The 18,059-nt window shown below is 37.7% G+C and overlaps 1 protein-coding gene across 3 annotated transcripts in view; it reads left to right on the top strand.

Moving 5' to 3' along the window:
- The window catches only part of P4HA1 (prolyl 4-hydroxylase subunit alpha 1), a gene marked incomplete at both ends in the record, with an annotated part of 50,155 nt that overhangs the window by 19,561 nt on the left and 12,535 nt on the right, over positions 1-18,059 (top strand). For 2 of the 3 annotated variants that reach the window (XM_080693784.1, XM_080693782.1), the window contains 2 exons: positions 938-1,008; positions 14,465-14,564. In XM_080693784.1, the coding sequence (XP_080549910.1) occupies positions 938-1,008; positions 14,465-14,564 (171 nt within the window). The remainder of the gene's footprint in view (positions 1-937; positions 1,009-14,464; positions 14,565-18,059) is intronic. The other variant, XM_080693783.1, reaches the window with a different exon arrangement.

Genomic DNA, 18,059 nt, shown 5'->3' with positions numbered 1-18,059 from the left:
AGGTCATGTTTAGTCTCCAGCTCAAGTCACCGCCTTACACATACATACACACAGGATTACACTTAGATAAACTACTTTGTGTTTCACAAGCTTTTCCTTTTAACTAGAAGTTCTATTTTTAATCTTTAATTGGTATGTTATGTTGAGGAATTAATATGCTTTGTATTTTTCTTAAGATCAAATATCCAAGAAATGGCCTGATACTTGTTTTCTTTTTCCCCTTTTTTTGCCAAAGTGGGAAATAAAGAAAAGCAGCAGCCTGGTTAATCTGGTAAAAAATAATCTTTGCTTACACCCTTCTCTGGTGTTCTCAAGTGCTGCAGTGAGTCACATCACCCTTCATGGGGACTGTGCTGGCCTTTGTTCTTATATTTTATAAAAGAGGATTGTCATTATGGAGTAATCTTTATTCTTCCTTTTGGAGTTCATATTGAAGAAAAAAAATCTTGTTGACTCCCACGTTGGCATTGGAAAGAACAGTTATTGCTTCTGAACTCAGTCATCAAAAATTACTTGTGAACTTAGTTGCCTTTTACTTTTAAAACCAGTTTTATGTTGGAGAGTTTTTTAAAATGTACATAAAGCAACTAGGTTATTTTTCCAAAAAATATTTGAAGAATATTAAACTTCTAGATCGGGGAAACTCATGTGAAACCCAGTGCTATAAAGTCATTTACATATAATTTCAAATTATTTTTTTAAAAAAAGTGAAAGGACAATAAATCAACAAAAATCTGTCAACCCATGTTCTTTTGATTTAGAAGTGGTTGTTCTTACGGCCACCTTCTAAATGTATTTTGCTGATTTGAAACCATTGTTTACCATCCAGACCAATCTGAATCCTTCCAATCACCTGTGGCTTGGCAAAACAAAACAAACAAAAGCCAAAAATTGCCTGCTACTGGAGTAAGTCCTTGTCCTTTCTCTTTTTTTGTAGCTGAGCCGAGCTACAGTACATGACCCTGAGACTGGAAAATTGACCACAGCACAGTACAGAGTATCTAAGAGGTAAGGGAGTAATGGAGAGAATTCTAGTGATATATGGATCATTTTCTTCCTTGAGAATTTAATTTTCACAAAATCCATGATATGGCTTCTAAGACCAAGATTGTTAGCTGTAGGTATTTGACAACATCTGTGCTTGAATTTACATAGTAAACCAATAAATAGACATGGCCGTGGGGCCATTAATAGACATCTTCCAAAGTAATTTATCAGATTACAAGTGCCCAGTAAGACGCGTCAAACCCTGATATATAGAGTTGTATTCTCTATGGAAATACGAGAAGTTCCCAAAGACCCTTATGGAGGTGAGTCTAATTTGAACCTTGTTGTAAACACGGGTAAAAAAATTCTCTGTGTCACCCAGTAACTTTAGGTATTAAGGAAAGTCAATGCCTTGAATGTCTACATAATAAAGGCTTTGCAAGTCAGTTTTAAATTCCTTGCTTTTAACAATGTTTAAGGAGAATGTAATTAGGTTGTTAGCTGATAGATCACTAAAATATTTCTTTTTAAATAGAGCACTGTATAACATAGATATATAACTTAAAGAGCTCACATGATTGATCAACATTATTTTAACAGAACTTTTTTGCTGACTTATATGAAGAAGATGTCTTAGGTCTCATAAAAATGAAAACAGAAGTATCATTATAATGAATTCTGTTTAATTCTAACCCTAAATATTTATCCGCAGATAACAATAGCTAAAGATAAGTTCCACCCATCTCATTAGGTATATTTAAGCATATTTTCATTTATATTTGATAGTGATTAATATTGTTTAGGTTAATGAGTACTACTAATAACTGTAGTAATGTAGTCCAGAAGACATTAACACAGATCCTTATGTTACAGAGAATTTATCTTTTTACCAATTATATAAATATTTTTATTTTAAAAACATATGATGACTAGAAGACTTTCAGGTATAAAATGTTTCACTATAGGACAGGACTTCTTAATCTCAGTACTATTGACATTTGAATCAGATAATTCTTTGTTATTGAGGGCTATCTTGAGCTTTGTAGGATCTTTAGCAGTATCTCTGGCATCCACTAGATGCTCCTAGCACCTTTTTGCCAGTTGTAACAATTAAAAATATTCCCAGACATTGTCAAATGTTACCTGGTAAGCTGAGTCCTCATCGCCATCTCCAAGGACTCCACTCTGTCTCTGTTGAGAACCACTGTTCTAGGATAAGAATGGAATGAAAATGAAAGTTCCAGAGAAAACAATTATGGTGTAAAATTTCTAAGTATTAATAATTGTATCTATGTCTTATAAATGGATAATAGGCATCAAATCATTATGGTGTTTAGATTTCACTAGATACACTTTAAAAGTAATCAGTTTCCAGAAATTACCAATATCTTCAGGGTGACAAGATGAACTGATTTGAAGCTGAAAATTTTAGTTACCAATTAAAAAATAGTAAGTACATAGAGGGTTTCGTTTGTATGAAGGGACTGGGGATCAAAGTCAGGGCCCTGTGCATTCTAGGCAGGTTCTCTACCACTAAGCTACATCCCCAGCTCACATAGATATATTTATTGATGCATTGTAAGTAGTAGTGGGATTCATTATTAGAATTTGTGCATGCACATTATCTAATTTAGTCAATTTATCCCTCAGAACCTCTCCTTTCCCTCCTCTCCTCACTCCCCCTGGTTCCCATCGTCTACTCTGCTGGTCTCCCTTCTGTTTTCATGAGGAGCACACACTCCCTCTTTTGTTACCTTTTTTTCTCTCTAACTTCTACATGAGAAAAAATATACTACCCTTGACTATCTGAGTCTGGGTTATTTCACTAAAAACAATGCTCTCAAGTTCCATCTATTTTCTGCAAAGGACAAGAGGTATATAGATTTTTAGCAGGTAATTTAGAAAGTACCCAAACAAAAAAATTTAAAAACTGTAAGTCATAGCCAAAGTACTACAAAGGTTAGACAGAATGCATTGATCTAATATTTCCTTACTCTTTTTTGAATAGAGTTATATGTCCTTTATACATTAACCTTAAACATCACTATATACATATTATGGTTTCCTAATTGTGCCTTATACCACAACTTGCCTTCTTGCTCCAATAAATGTCAGGGGCAAACTTTGTTGTTTGTTTGTTTATCTCTTGCTAGGTTTATGGCTAAGATTCTTGTAACAAAAGAGAGATTAATAAGAAGAAAGCATATGAATTTATTTTAAAACAAGTTTTACATGACGAGGGAGCCTTCAGAAATTAAGTCCCAAGGGATTAGTGATTCTTATGTATTTTTATGTTAAGTTTGATGGAGTGGACAGTCATGCAGAAGTATGATTGGGCAAAAGGGGAATAACCCAACGGTGATAACCTGGAGCGAATTTAGCAAGGCCTGTTTGTTCTGATACGTCTGGGCAGCTCTGCATCTTTGTGAATAAGACCTTAAGGTCTAAGGAGGATACCTCAGGGGAAAAAATTGCTGTTTTAAAGGGAGGCCAGAGAATTCTTTCATAGCCTGTGCTTTGGGGAGAAGTGTAGGAAAAGGGTACAGAAACCTTCTAGCTTCCTAAATATCTTCAAATACCAGGGTGCCGTATTTTAAGGTATAGTGTCATGAACCCTGTCAGAAGAAGTGAAGAAAATTTAAATTTGCCGTAATAAGATTTTTAATCATAGGAGCCAGTTATCTTTAAGAAACACTAGTAGATGATAAAAATTTGCAGAAACCAATTTCAGTAGACATGTTTTAAGATATACTATATGAGCCGGGTGTGATGGCACATGCTTGTAATCACTCATCTCAGTTTAGGAGGCTGAGACAGGAGGATTGCAGGTTGAGGCCAGCCTCAGCAACTTGTGAGGCCCTCCACAACATTGTAAGACCTGTTTCAAAATAAAGAAGAAAATAGGGTTGGAGATATAGCTCAGAGGTAGAATGCACCTGGGTTCAATTCCCAGTACCACACACATGCACGCACGCAGGCATGCACGCACGCACGCAAAGACACTATACGATGCTTCTGAGCATTGCAGTTATGCCTAATTTTTTTATTTTTTATTTATTTAATTTTTTTTTTTTTTTTTTTTTTTTTTTTTTTTTTTGGTGGTACTGGGGTTCCTGGAAGCCCTTCTACCTCCAGGCTACACTCCCAGACCTATTTTATACATTTTTAAATTTGGAAACAGGGTCTCTTAAGCCAGTGAGGCTGGCTCCGAAACTGTGCGATCCTCCTGTCTCCGCCTCCCAGGCGCGGGGATTACAAGCCTGCGCCACCACGCCTGGCTACAATTAAGCCTAATTTTAAGTTAAGCTAATTTTATGTTTTATTATAGAACATTGTTCATTTCTACAAAGATTAGCTTCCCTTTTAAACCATTTAAACATCAAATATGCTTTTTTACTTTTTTTAATATGCTATTTTTCAGGGGTGTATTGTAGCCTCACATCATAATGTAAATCATGTTGACAGTGACATACATGCACACAGCACTTGGTGCCCTCATCTGCCTACTTCCCAATGCAGAGTACTGAGATTGACAGTCATATTTTCACGTACGTATACACAGTAATAATTCCATTAATGAACCTCACTTTTTCTCCTCCCCTCCCCGTAGACCACCTCCCTGGCTCCACTGAGGCTTTCCTTCATTATCTGAAGACCCCTGGTATCCTCATTACTCCCTTGCTTGCACATATTAGAGAAAACATATACTTTCTGTGATTCGCTGAATTAGCCCCCTTTTAAAGGGGTTCTTTCTTTTGTCTTTTTTGGAACCGGGGATCAAACCCAGAGTGCCACACCTGCAAAGCAGGCGCTTTGCCACTGAGCTACATCCTGGCCCCTGAATTAGCCCCTTTTTAAAGAATAAAGTAAACTGTCATATATTTTATTAGAAATTGTTGCATGGCTTTAGACATCTTTTCTATCATAAAGTTAATAAGTATTTAAGTTCTCTAGATTTGGATGCTTCCAGGAAGCATATACAACAAAGTTACATGAGTTAAAAGATTTATATTTAAAATTTTTTTTTATTTATTTGCAGGTAGAACTCGGGCATTCTACCTCTCAGCTACACCCCCTACCCCTATTTTTATGTTTTATTTTGAAACGGTCTCACTAAGTTGCAGAGGGCCTCACAGGGCTGCTGTGAACCTGCGATCCTCCTTTCTCATCTCCCAAGTACTTGGATTAGCGTGCACCACACGCCCGGCTGAGTTGAAAGTTTTAGAAAACATTTTTTTGATGCACGGCTGTACTCAGTCTTGAGAGGCTAAGACAGATGGATCTCAGGTTTGAAGCCAATGCAGGGTAACTTAATGAGACCCTTTTTCAGAATAAAAAAGTAAAATAGAGCTTGGGGGTATAGCTCAGAGCTAGAATACTACTGGGGTCAGTCTCCGAGTAGCACACACAAAAATTAAAGTAACATTTTTGGAAACTTGCCATATGTCAGTGGACCTTCTGAAGGAATATCCAGCCCCCAGTCATTTAACTCTTACCAATCAAAGTAAACCACTGTTAAATATTTCAAACTGAGTTTATAAAGTATTCTAGTTTTATGGCTCTAAGAAGCAGCTTTATTAAGTTTCTGAGAAGAATACAACCATTTATATTATACATTATAAATGACAGCAGAACACATTTAGTCAGTAGCACTAGAAGCCTCTGAATAAGACCATAATAATTTCATTTATGCTCAGCAAGCTATGTAGTGTGTGTGTGTGTGTGTGTGTGTGTGTGTGTGTGTGTGTGTGTGTGTTTAAAACAACCTAGTGAAAATTTTCATACTATATGACTTTACTTTGTATTTTTTAAGGAAAATTGTTCGGCAACCCTCTCTATTTTTTTGGTGGTACTGGGGTTCCTGGAAGCCCTTCTACCTCCAGGATACACTCCCAGACCTATTTTATACATTTTTTAATTTGGAAACAGGGTCTCTTAAGCCAGCTGAGGCTGGCTTCGAACCTGTGCGAGAAATATATATATGAGAACTAGAAATATATATATGAGAAACAGGTCTTAACTGTTAAAGAAGAAATTATCCCCATAAAGTATCAAGTGTACAAAGTGTCTCTGCACAGATACATACACATGTGTTTGGAAGGGGTACGGAGGATTGAAGTGTAGAGTCTGTGCATGCGCGGCAAGTGCTGTACTACTGAACTACAGCCCTAGTCCTGTATTTTATATCCTAATAAGTAAAAAATTTTCCACTTCTCTTTCTGTGTCATGCTGGGGATTGAACCTGGGGCATTCTGCCTCCAAGCTACGCTCCCGGCCCTTTTTACGTGTTATTTTGAAACCATACCTCACCGAGCCGCGCTGCTTGCTGGGTGTCTTGTGATTCTGCTCTTTCAGCCTCCCAAGTGCTGGGACTGCCACCAGGCCTAACAAGTTTTCTACTATTTTAAGATTCTAATAGCTGTATTGAGGCATTATCACATATATACACACACGGCAAATCTGAATTTTGAAGAGTTTTATAAGTAAAATAAATGAAAATTCTGTTTAAAAATTACAAGATAAATTACAAGATGCAAAATGGAGAATAGTTTATGAGTTTTGATGCCAGTTAATATAATGATCCTTTTGCTTTGGGAACATCTGTAGTTTGAAAAGTTCTAGAAAGAATTTCAAAAAACTTACTTTGAGAAATTTCTAAGGGATTCCATCATCTTGTGGGAGTAAAAATTATTCCAACATTCCAGCAAACGGGATTCTTTTTGGCAGAATATGTGTGGAAATCCTTTACTGTTTAAAAAAATTCTTTCAAGTTTAAGCCAGGGATAAATGGGCACACCCCTACTCCTAGTTAATCAGGAGGCTGAGGCAGGAGGGGCACATAAGACCAGGAGTCCCAGACCAGCCTGGTTTTCTATTTATAATATTACTAATCATCTTTAACTTTTGTCAAATCTTATCTGTCAGTATTAAAGACAAAAGGCTTCTGGGTGCTGCAGCACATACCTTAATCCCAGTACTTGGGAGGCTGAGACAGGAGAATCACAGATTCGAGGCCAGCCTCAGCACCTTAGCAAAACCCTGTTTCTAAATTAAAAAAAAAATTATTTAATCAGAGAAATGGAATTTTCCTTTTTTGTTTTATTTATTATTATTATTATTTTACTTTTGCTGTACTGGGGATGGAACCCAGTGGCATTTTACCTCTGAGCTACACCCCCAACCCCCTTTTTTTAAATTCTTTATTTTGAAACAGTGTCTCACTGAGTTGCAGAGGGCCTCACTAAGTAGCTGAGACTGTTGGTGAAACATGATCCTCCTCCAAACGTGTGCCACCATGCCCAGCAAGAATACATTTGAAATTATAAGGATTATTATGGTGAAATACACTGGCAAACCACAAACCCTCCCATATCGAGATCTGGAGGAAACCAACATGATGGAGGGACCAAAACTGGTGGCATACCTCCCACCTTGCATTTTAAAAAAAATTGATCATCCACCTCAGACATAAGAACAGTGGAACAATTGGTAGGTTTCTAGTGGCTCCAAGACTACTGTGTGATTATAGGAATCATCAGAGCCCCCACTCAGGGCTTCCAGACCTGAAGCCTACACATTCAGGGCGTGCTGCTGCTCACTGCAGTTGAGCAGGGTGGCTCTGCCACACTGCCGCAGGCAGAGGCGCTGGTGCCCTCACCTGGATTCTGTCCTCGGCTCTGCTGTTGGATTGAACCTAACCTTGGACAATCATAAGCCTCAGTCTATCTTGCCTATAGGTAACCCCCATAGTTCTTTAATATTCTAAAAATTATTTCATTTCTTCTCTCTTTCACTCCTTCCTCTCCCTTTCCCTTTCTCCCTCCCCCCGGCAAATTCTTTAAATTGTAGAAGGATTTCACTAAGTTGCTGGCGCTGGCCATGAATCCATGATCCTCCTGTCAGAGCCTCCCAACTGGAATTACAAGCATGTGCCACCATACCTGGCTTGAAATTATATTTTTAAAATATAAAATTCTCAAACCTACAGGAAGGTTGAAAAAATGTACAATGGGCACTTGAAGTGCACCAGCTAGATTCCACAGTTAATTTGTTTTATTGGTGTATTATAATTATACATAATAGTAGAATTCATTGTGATATATTCATAAATGTACATGACAGTATTTAATGAGTTTCATCCCCCAGTTTCTCCCCTCCTCCTGATCACCTTCCTCTCCTCTACTTATTTGTCTTCTCCTTTCATGAGCTCTTCCTCTTATTGACTTTCTCTCTAGCTTCCATATAAGAGAGAAAACATAGGACCCGTAACTAAGTCAGGTTTATGCCACTTAACATGATGCTGTCAAGGTTTCAACCATTTCCCTGCAAATGTCATAATTTTCTTTATGGCTTAATGAAGCTTTATTATGTATATATATGTACCCCATTTTCTTTATCCATTCATCTATTGACAGACAGCTTGACTGGTTTCATACCTTGGCTACTGTGAGTTGGAATGCTATAAACATGGCTAGACATGTATCCCTATAATATGCTGACTTTAATTCTTTTGGATAAATTCCAAGGAGTGATTTAGCTAGGTCACATGTTATTTCTATTCCTAGTTTTATGAGGAAACTTCAGAGTAGTTGTACTAATACACAATCCCACCAAGAATTTCTTCTTTTGAGAAATGTCTGTTTAGACCCTTTGCTCATTTATTTATTGGTTTTCTTCTTTGGGGGTAAGTTTTTTATTTTTTATATATTTTGGATATTAATCCCCTATCAGAAGAGTACCTGGCAATGATTTTCTCCCACTTCGTAGGCGCTATTCTCACACTTTTTTTCTTTGCTGTGCTGAAGCTTTTTAATTTGATGCTATCCCATGTATTAATTGTTGGTTTTATTTTTTAAGGAAGTCATGGGCAGAGCCTCTGTGTTGCAGTGTTGCCTCTGTGTTCATCCAGCAGTTTCACATCTAGTCAACTGTCTAGGTCTTGAATGTATTTTGATTGTGACTCATGCGGGGTGAGAGGGATCTAATTTCATTCTTTTACATATGGATATGTAGTTTTACCAATACCATTTGTTTAAAAGGCTGTCTTTTCTCCAAAATTCATGTTTGTTTGTTTTGTTTGTTTGTCTGTCTGTCTTTGAGTACTGGTGATCGAACCCATGGGGTTTCTGCTGCTCACTACCTCCTCTCTACCTCCTCTCTCCCCAGCCCTTTTTTTTTTTTTTTATTTTGAAAGAGTCTTGTTAAGCCAGGCGCGGTTGCGCACACTTGTAATCTCAGCGCTTGGGAGGCTGAGATAGGAGGATCACACAGGTTCAACGCCAGCCTCAGCTACTTAGTAAGACTCTCAGCAACTTAGTGAGACCCTGTTTCCAAATAAAGTATAAAATAGATGTGGGAATATAGCCCAGAGGTAGAAAAACCCCTTGGTTCCACACTCAGTACCACCAAAAAAAAAAAAAAAAAAGGAGGAGGGGGAGGGGAAGAAGAAAAAGGAGAAGGAGGAGAAGGAGAAGGAGAAGAAGGAGGAGTCTCGTTACATTACTGTGCACTGGCTTTGAACTTGGAATCGTCCTGTCTCAGCCTACCAAGTAATGGGATTATAGGTGTTCTCCACCATGCCCATAAGGTTTCTCTGGATTTTGGTGATATCTCCTTTTTGTCTCTAATTTTATTAATTTGGGTTTTTTCTTTCTTTTGTTTAGTTTGGCTAAGCATTTATCAGTCTTGCCCATCTTTTCAAGGAAGCAGACCTTCATTACACTGATCCTTTATCATTATTTTTATTTTCTTATTTCATTAATTTCAGCTCCAGTATGTGTTGTTTCCTTTCTTTTATTGGTTTTGGATTTGGTTTCCTAGGACCTTGAGATGTATCATTAGGTTTATTTCAGATCTTTCTGATTTTTTGTGTAAGGTACTCATAACTATAAACTTTCCTCTTAGAACTGCCTTCATACTGTCCCCAAAGATTCTGTTATGTTATATTTTTATTCTCATTTGATTCTAAGATTTTTAAGTTTCTCCTTATTTCTTCTATGACTGATTCATCATTTAAAAGAATATCATACAGTTTCCATGTGTTTCTAGTTTCCATAGTTTTTCTTGCTGTTGATTTCTAATTTTGCTCTGTTATGATCTGATAAAAGGAATTATATGGGTTTCTTTTTTTTCTATTTGCTAAGACTTGCATTGTGGCCCCAAAAATAGTTGATTTTGAAGAAAGTTTTATGAGAGCTGAGAAGTATATTCAGCTATTGTTGGATGAAATACTCTGTAGATATCTATTATATTTATTTGACTTTTAGTATTTGTAGGTCTGAAATGTGTCTGCTGATTTTAGGTCCAGATGATCCATCTATTGGTGAGAAAGTTGTGCTGAAATCATGTAGTATAATTGTATTGGGGTCTTCCTGGGCCTTTATGTCACGTGGTATTTGCTCTATGTTATTAGGAATACTAATGGTTGGGGCATAAGTATTTACCATCGTTATTTCTTATTGGGTTGTGTCCTTTGCCAGTATCAAGTGACCTCCTTTATCGCTTCTGACTACTTTTGGCTTGGTGTCTGCCTTGTCAGATAGAGTAGTTGCTCCTGCCTGCTTTCAGAAGCTTCATTTGCCCGGAATATCATTTGCTTTCCTTTCACTTTCAGTCAATGGCTCTCTTTGCTGAGAGGAGTTGTCTCTTGCCAGCAACATATAGTTGGACCTTGTCTTTAATCCAACCTGCATTTTAATTATAATGTGTTGTGGAGAGGGTCTGTTTTGCTCTTGTCTTTTTGGGAATTTAAATGTCTCCTATAGCCGGGCGTGGTGGCGCACGCTTGTAATACACACGCTTGGGAGGCAAAGACAGGAGGATCGCTCAGGTTCGAAGCCAGCCGTGCACAATGGCTTAGGAGACCCTGTTTCCAAATAAAAATGTAAAAATAGATCTGGGAGTGTAGCCTGGAGGTAGAAGGGCTTCCAGGAACCCCAGTACCACCAAAAAAAAAAAAAAAAAAAAAAAGAACTGGACAGGTAAACCAGCAAAAGTGCACATAAGCAGGTACAGCCAGCTGGGCGCGTGGCCCATGCCTATGACCCCAGTAAGGGAAGCGAGGCAGGAGCTTCAGACTCAGGGACAGCCCCGGCAACATAGTGAGACTGTTTCACAACAAAAGTCGAAAAAGGACTGGAAAAGGACTGGAAACGGAGCTCGGAGGTAGAAGGCCCACGTTCAAACAGAAAAGGATATAGTTTAATTTAGCCCTTTGCATTTAGTTTGGTTCTAATCTAATTTAGTTTGGTTTTAATCCAGGAACTCACACCTGGAGTTCCACCATAAAATTCACCCGTTTGAATCGTATAATTGAGTGGGTTTTACTCTTTTTAGCCTTGGCAGCCATCACCATTATCTAACTCCACAACACTTTTGTCAGCCTCTCGCCCAGAAATCCTCTGCCCGTTAGAAGTCATTCCCCAATTCCCTCAACACCATCCCCTGGCAACTCTAATCTGCTCTCTATATCTATTGATTTGTCTGTTTTATAGCTTTTATATACATAGAATCATATAACGTGGCCTTTTATATATCTACCTTCTTTCACTGAGTATGTAAAGTTCCATCCATGTTATAGTGTGTACTTTATTCCTCTTTATGGAACACTAATATTCCATTTTATGTATCTGTTCATCAGTTGATCAATATTTGGATTGTTTCTTTTTGGTTGTTATTAGTAATGCTGCAATGAATATTTCTGTACTCGTTTTGTATGGACACATAATTTTTATCAGAGTATATACCTAAAAGTAGAATTTCTGGCTCATATAGTAACTTTTTTGTGGTACTGAGAATTAAATTAAACTCAGGGGTGCTATACTTTAGAACTATGTCCCCAGCCTTTTTTTTTTTAATTTTTTTAATTTTTTTTTATTTTTTATACAGGGTCCCACTGAGTTGTAAAGGATGACCTCAGACTTAAAACCATCCTGTCTCAGCCTCCCAGGTAGCTGAGACTGTGGTATGTGTGATTGAATTTGAACTTTTTTGTGTGTGAGGTAATGGGGATTGAACCCAGTGGCTTTCTACCTCTGAGCTACACACCCAGCCCTGTTTTATTCTTTATTTTTGAGATAAGATCTCACTAAGTTGCTGAGGCTGGCCAGGAACCTACAGTCCTCCTGTCTCAGCTTCCCAAGTACTGGAATTAAAAGTGTGCACCACCATACCCTATTTGTGTTTTCATTTTGAGGAAGTGCCGAGCTGTTTATCATGATTGTTAATTATTTTGTATTTTCACCAGTAATACCTGAGGTTTCGAGTTTCTTTGCATCTTCAATATTATAACTATCTCAGTGAATATATTTGGGTTCTTTTATAAAACCTATTTTTATACACCTCAAGTATTCTTACTATGAAACCAAAATTTTAAAACAAGAACTTTGGAGGTGATGGATATTTACTACTTATTATGGCAATAGTTATATGTGTGTGTGTGTGTGTGTGTGTGTGTGTGTGTGTCCAAACCCATCAAAATGTACACATTAAGTGTATATAATTTTTTTTTTTTTTTTTGGTGTGTGTGTATGGTACTGGGGATGGAACCCAGGGGCATTCTACCTCTGAGTGACACCTCCAGCCCTATTTTTGATTCTTTATTTTGAAACAGGGTCTCACTGAGTTGCAAAGAGTCTCACTAAGTAGCTAAGGCTGGCCGCGAACTGCGATCCTCCAGTCTCAGCCTCCCAAATGCTGGGATTACAAGCGTGCGCCACCACACCCTGCTAAGTGTGTATAATTTTTGTATGTCAGTTAGACCTCAGTAAAGTTATTTGTTAAAGGAGGTTCTGTTGTTGGCTAAAATCAACCAGTTAAGAGCAGAATAAAGTTAGAACATAGACCTACCTACCAGATCAACAAATTCCTGGTTTGGAGGTAGTTCTACATCATTTTGGAACTGACTTTATCTCAGTTTCGTAAGAGGGATACAATTGACAATTTTAAGCTTTTGAGTAATCATGGCTTTAATGCCATGACTTTCTCCTCCTCTACATATAAACTTTTTTTCTATTTTATTGGTACATTGTAATCATACACCTTGTTGAAGCTCAGGGTGAGAGATGCATGCATGCACACAGTCCTCATTGAGCCCTCCCATAGTTCCCTCATTTCTTTCCCCTCCCCTCCTTCCCATGCTCAGCAGTGACGGGTTTTGATAGACATCATGACCATTGAGATGTTTCCCTCTTCCCCCTCCCATCTCCCTCATTAGGTCCCCTTCTTCACTCAACTAAGTTTCTCCTCTATCTTAAGTTCCTCCTATGTCCCGTTTTCTCCTTAGCTTCCACATATTAGGGAGAACATCTAACCTTTCACTTTTTGTGACTGACTAATCTCACTTAGCATAATGTCCTCCAGTTCTACCCATTTCCCTGTATAAGACTTAATTTTATTTTTCTTTATTGCTGAGTAGAATTCTATTGTGTATATATCCCATAGTTTTGTCATCTATTTATCTGTTGATGGACATCTCAGCTATAGTTTGGCAATTGTAAATTGAGCAGCTATAAACAGACATGTATACATTACTCTGGTAGTCTGGTTTCCATTCTTTTGGATAGATACCCAGGAGTGGTATAGTTGAGTCATACAGTATGTACATTCCCATTCTTCTGAGGCTCCTCCACACTGGTTGAGTTTATTGGGTCTTCTAAGTATAGTATTCATTTTTTCTACAAACTTATTTTTATTTAAGAAGGTGACATGAATGTTTCCTATAAAACATTATCATTATATAGATGTAGATAAAGACCCTTTGACCTCCACCCCAGTCAATTCTCATATCTAATGTGGAAGAGACAATTATTTTCACTTGGTATGTATTTTTCTAGAATATTTTAGAAATTTTCAATTTAAGCCTTGGCACACTGTTAAATACCTATAGTACCAGCTTCTTAGAAAGCTAAAGCAAGAGGATTGCTTGAGCCCAGGAGTTGGAGACCAGCCTAGAGAACATAGTGAGACCTTGTCTGAGAGAGGGAAAGAGAAAGAAATTCTTTTTTGGAAGCCCTTCTACCTCTGGGCTATACTCCCAGACGCGCGCGTGCGTACGTACACACACACACACACACACACACACACACACACACACACACACAGAGAAACAGGGTCTCTTAGGCCAGCGAGGCTGGCTTCAAACCTGCACGATCCTTCTGTCTCAGCCTCCCAAGTGCAGGGATTACAAGCGTGTGCCACCATGCCCGGCATGAGAAAGAAATTCTTAACGTATATAGCCTTACAGTAATGCTACTGTTTTTATAGAAACTATAACAAATGAGATTAATTTTTCCTTTCTAGCCTCTAACTATAGAATGTGATATACTTTAAAATTATTCATGTAATAAAAAGTTCATTAAATAATCAGATTAACTAAAAGCCTTTCAGTATTTATTGTCCTATATTTTAAAGTTATAATTATTGATCTTCATGTATTGAAGCAGTATCAGTAATACTAGTATTTTCTTCTTGTCCTTAGTGCCTGGCTCTCTGGCTATGAAAACCCTGTCGTTTCGCGAATTAATATGAGAATCCAAGATCTAACTGGACTAGATGTTTCCACAGCAGAAGAACTACAGGTGAGTAATAAGCTCAAGTTAGGTAGGTAGGTAAGTAGGTAATTATCCTCAAATTAGCTTAATAGTTTAAGAGACGCCTCAGGTGGTAATTTCTGACTATGAACAGGTAGTCCTTGATTTGCATGATAGTTCAGGACTGTAAAAAGTAACTCCATAGCCGGGCGTTGTGGCGCACGCTTGTAATCCCAGCATTCGGGAGGTTCGCGGACAGCCTCAGCTACTTAGTGAGGCCCTCTGCAACTCAGATCTGGTTTCAAAATAAAGAATTTTAAAAAAAAATAGGGCAAGGGGTGTAGCTCGGAGGTCAAATGCCCCCCCCCCCCCCCGCCCCGGTTCCATCCCCAGACCTGCAAAAAAAAAAAAAAAAAAAAAACAACTCCATAATCTGAATCATACAAAGTAATTTTAATAATAAGTGGGAAAAATTGATTGTTCTGTGATCTTTCATGGACTGTTTTTGACAAATTTTTTGTCAAAATATGAAAAACTGTTGAGTATAAATGTACAAGGAAATTAAATATATGTAACACTAACATATATTAAGTAAACTGCATTTATTTTTTTATTCCCCAGGCCAAGTCTACCTGTCAGGTGGCCAGGGTGAATTTTGGCATCTTAAAAATAATTTTTTTAGCTGGGTGTGATGACACATGCCTGTAATCTCAGTATGTGAGAGGATGAGACAGTTTTGGAGGTTCATGGCCAGCCTCGGCATCTTAGGCTCTCCACAACTTCGTGAGACCCTGTTTCAAAATAAAAATAAAAAATAAAATAGATCTGTGGGTTTAGATAGAGTGAGGCCCTCAACAATTTACTGAGATGCCCTAGGTTCAATCCCCAATACCACAAAAATAAGTAAATAAATACTTTTTGTGTATAGAAATGCTACTGCGGATTGAACTCAGGGCATTTCACTAAGTTGCTGAGAGACTTGCTAAAGTTGATGAGGTTAGACTCAAACATGTGATCCTCCTGTCAGCCTCCCAAGTGCTAGAATTACAGCCATGTGCCACCACATCCAGCTTTTATTTAATTGAGATATAACTGATATACCATAAAATTCATTCTGGTATGATAATATTCACTCTAACAAGAAACCATATTCTTACCCTTTAAGAGATAACTCCCTATTCCCTGGCAACTACTACTCTATAAGAATCACTATATACTTACATATTATAGATATTTTATATAAGTATAATCATCTGCTATATGATTTTTTTATATCTTGCTTCTTTTACTAAGTATTATATCAAGGTTTGTTCATATCAAAGCATGTAAATAACATTCCCTTTTAAAATAAAACACCTGTAATGTATCTGTTCATCATTTAATGGACATTTGGGTTATTATGGCTATTAATAATTCTGATATGAACATTCATGTACAAGTTTTTGCATGAACAAACATTTAAGTTTCTCTTGAGTCTGTCCAAGGAGTGGACTTGTTGGCTCAGGGGGTAACTCCACATTTAACATTTGAGGAACTACCAAATTTTTTCAAAGCTGTACCTTTTTTTTGGGGGGTGCTAGTGGTACTGGGGTTCCTGGAAGCCCTTCTACCTCCGGGCTACACTCCCAGACCTATTTTTACATTTTTATTTGGAAACAGGGTCTCCTAAGCCAGCGTGCGTGGCTGGCTTTGAACCTGCACGATCCTCCTGTCTCTGCCTCCCAAGCGCGGGGATTACAAGTGTGCGCCACCACGCCCGGCAAAGCTGTACCATTTTATAACCCACTGGCAATATAAGAGGGTTGCAGTTTCTTCACATTCCTGTTAACACTTGTTATTGCCCATTTTTTAGTGTGCCTGTCCTAGAGAATTTGATATGCTATCTCATGATTTTCATTTGAACAATCTTTTTCATGTGCTCTGTTTTCTTTGAAAAAGATGTCTATTCAAATTTGCCACCCATTTTCATTGAATTGTTTTTGGTATATTCTGAATGCCACACCTTTATCTGATATGATTTGCAACCCATTCTGTGAGTTGTCTTTTTTTTTTTTTTTTTTTTTTTAATGGTGCTCATTGCCACAGGGGTTTTAACTTTGTTGAAGTCTGATTTGTCTGTTTTGTTGTCATTGCTTGCCTTTAGGTTTTTCTTCTTGTTGGTACTGGGTTTAAACCTATGGCCTTGCTTGTACCAACGACACACTTTTCCACAGTGCTTCACTCCTGACTAGGAATTCTGTAGTTCAGTCTCTTACGTTCATGTCTTTGACCCATTTTGAGTTAATTTTTGCCTTCAGTGCTGTAAGGTAGCAGATCCAGTTTCATTATTTTCATGTGGATATCTATTGTTCCAGCAACATTTATGAAAATTTTCTTTCCCTACTGAAATGTCTTGGCAATCGTACTTGTCAGTTGTCTTTGTACTTTAAGACAGAAATATTGAGAATTAAACTGTTTTTGTAAAAATGTATTAATAGTACTATCTCTTTTTGTCATTTATAGGATGAGAATTCTATGCCTTATTTCATACTTCTAAGTTTGGATACACTTCCAACATTTTTATCCTCTGTGCTTTTGGTATTATGAAATATCTCTGAGGGTTCTTACTGTAACCGTTTTTTTCTGGGTCATCTTTTTTTATCACAGTCACTTTCCTCAGGTTAATAGGCTAACCTTTATTGAATTTTTCTGGCTGCCTAAGAGTCTCTTAAACAGCAACAGTACCAATATTTCTCTTGTCAGCTGTGTCTTCTATATCTCCACTTGTTGGCCAACTCCCTCTTCCAGTTACTCATTTTTGTAAAATTCATACGGGGTTATCACTGGGAGATTGGAAGGTGACAGTTACATGCTTTGCTGTCTGTGTATGACCTGAGTAAAGACAATAACCAGTCACTTGACTGCTTTGAAAGAGCGGAAGTGATTGGTCATCACGGAGCATGTGCAGCTGTTACTTCACGTAGTAATTTATGAACTAAAAAACCAGCAGCACAATCTGTACTTTTACTCAGTTAATATACAATGGCAGTTAAGATTTGAACTATGTTGTTGGGGGACTGGTATTGTTAACAAAACCATGGTAACAGATTTATGCATATTTAGAACTGTGCCAGGCAGGACTGCCTGGGTTCATATCTGCTTAAACTGCCATTCTGTGGTACTCTACAGCTTCCTTGGTATCTGATTAGTACTAAAAACCCTGTGCCTTTCTTTACATATTTTGTTTTTATTATAACCTACCCAACATTCACTGCCTCTTTCAGGGAAATTAATACACTTTTACTTAATAAACTGATCTAACAATATCCATAAGGAAAACACTAGAGTAATCATTTACATGTGATTTACACGCTGCTGAGGACAGCACTCCTACTTTGTCAGCAACACCTTTTTTTTTTTTTTTCCTGGTGGTGGTGGTGGTACTGGGAATTGAACCAGGGGCATTCTACCTCTGAGCTACACCTCTAGCCCCATTTTTATTTTGAAACATCATCTAAGTTGATAAAGCTGGCCTCAAACCTGCAATCCTCCTGTCTAGCCTCC

This window comes from Muscardinus avellanarius (genome assembly GCF_963383645.1).
Source record: "Muscardinus avellanarius genome assembly, chromosome: 4".
In the NCBI taxonomy this organism is placed as follows: Eukaryota; Metazoa; Chordata; class Mammalia; order Rodentia; family Gliridae; genus Muscardinus; species Muscardinus avellanarius.
This window is presented reverse-complemented; position numbering and strand designations above follow the sequence as displayed.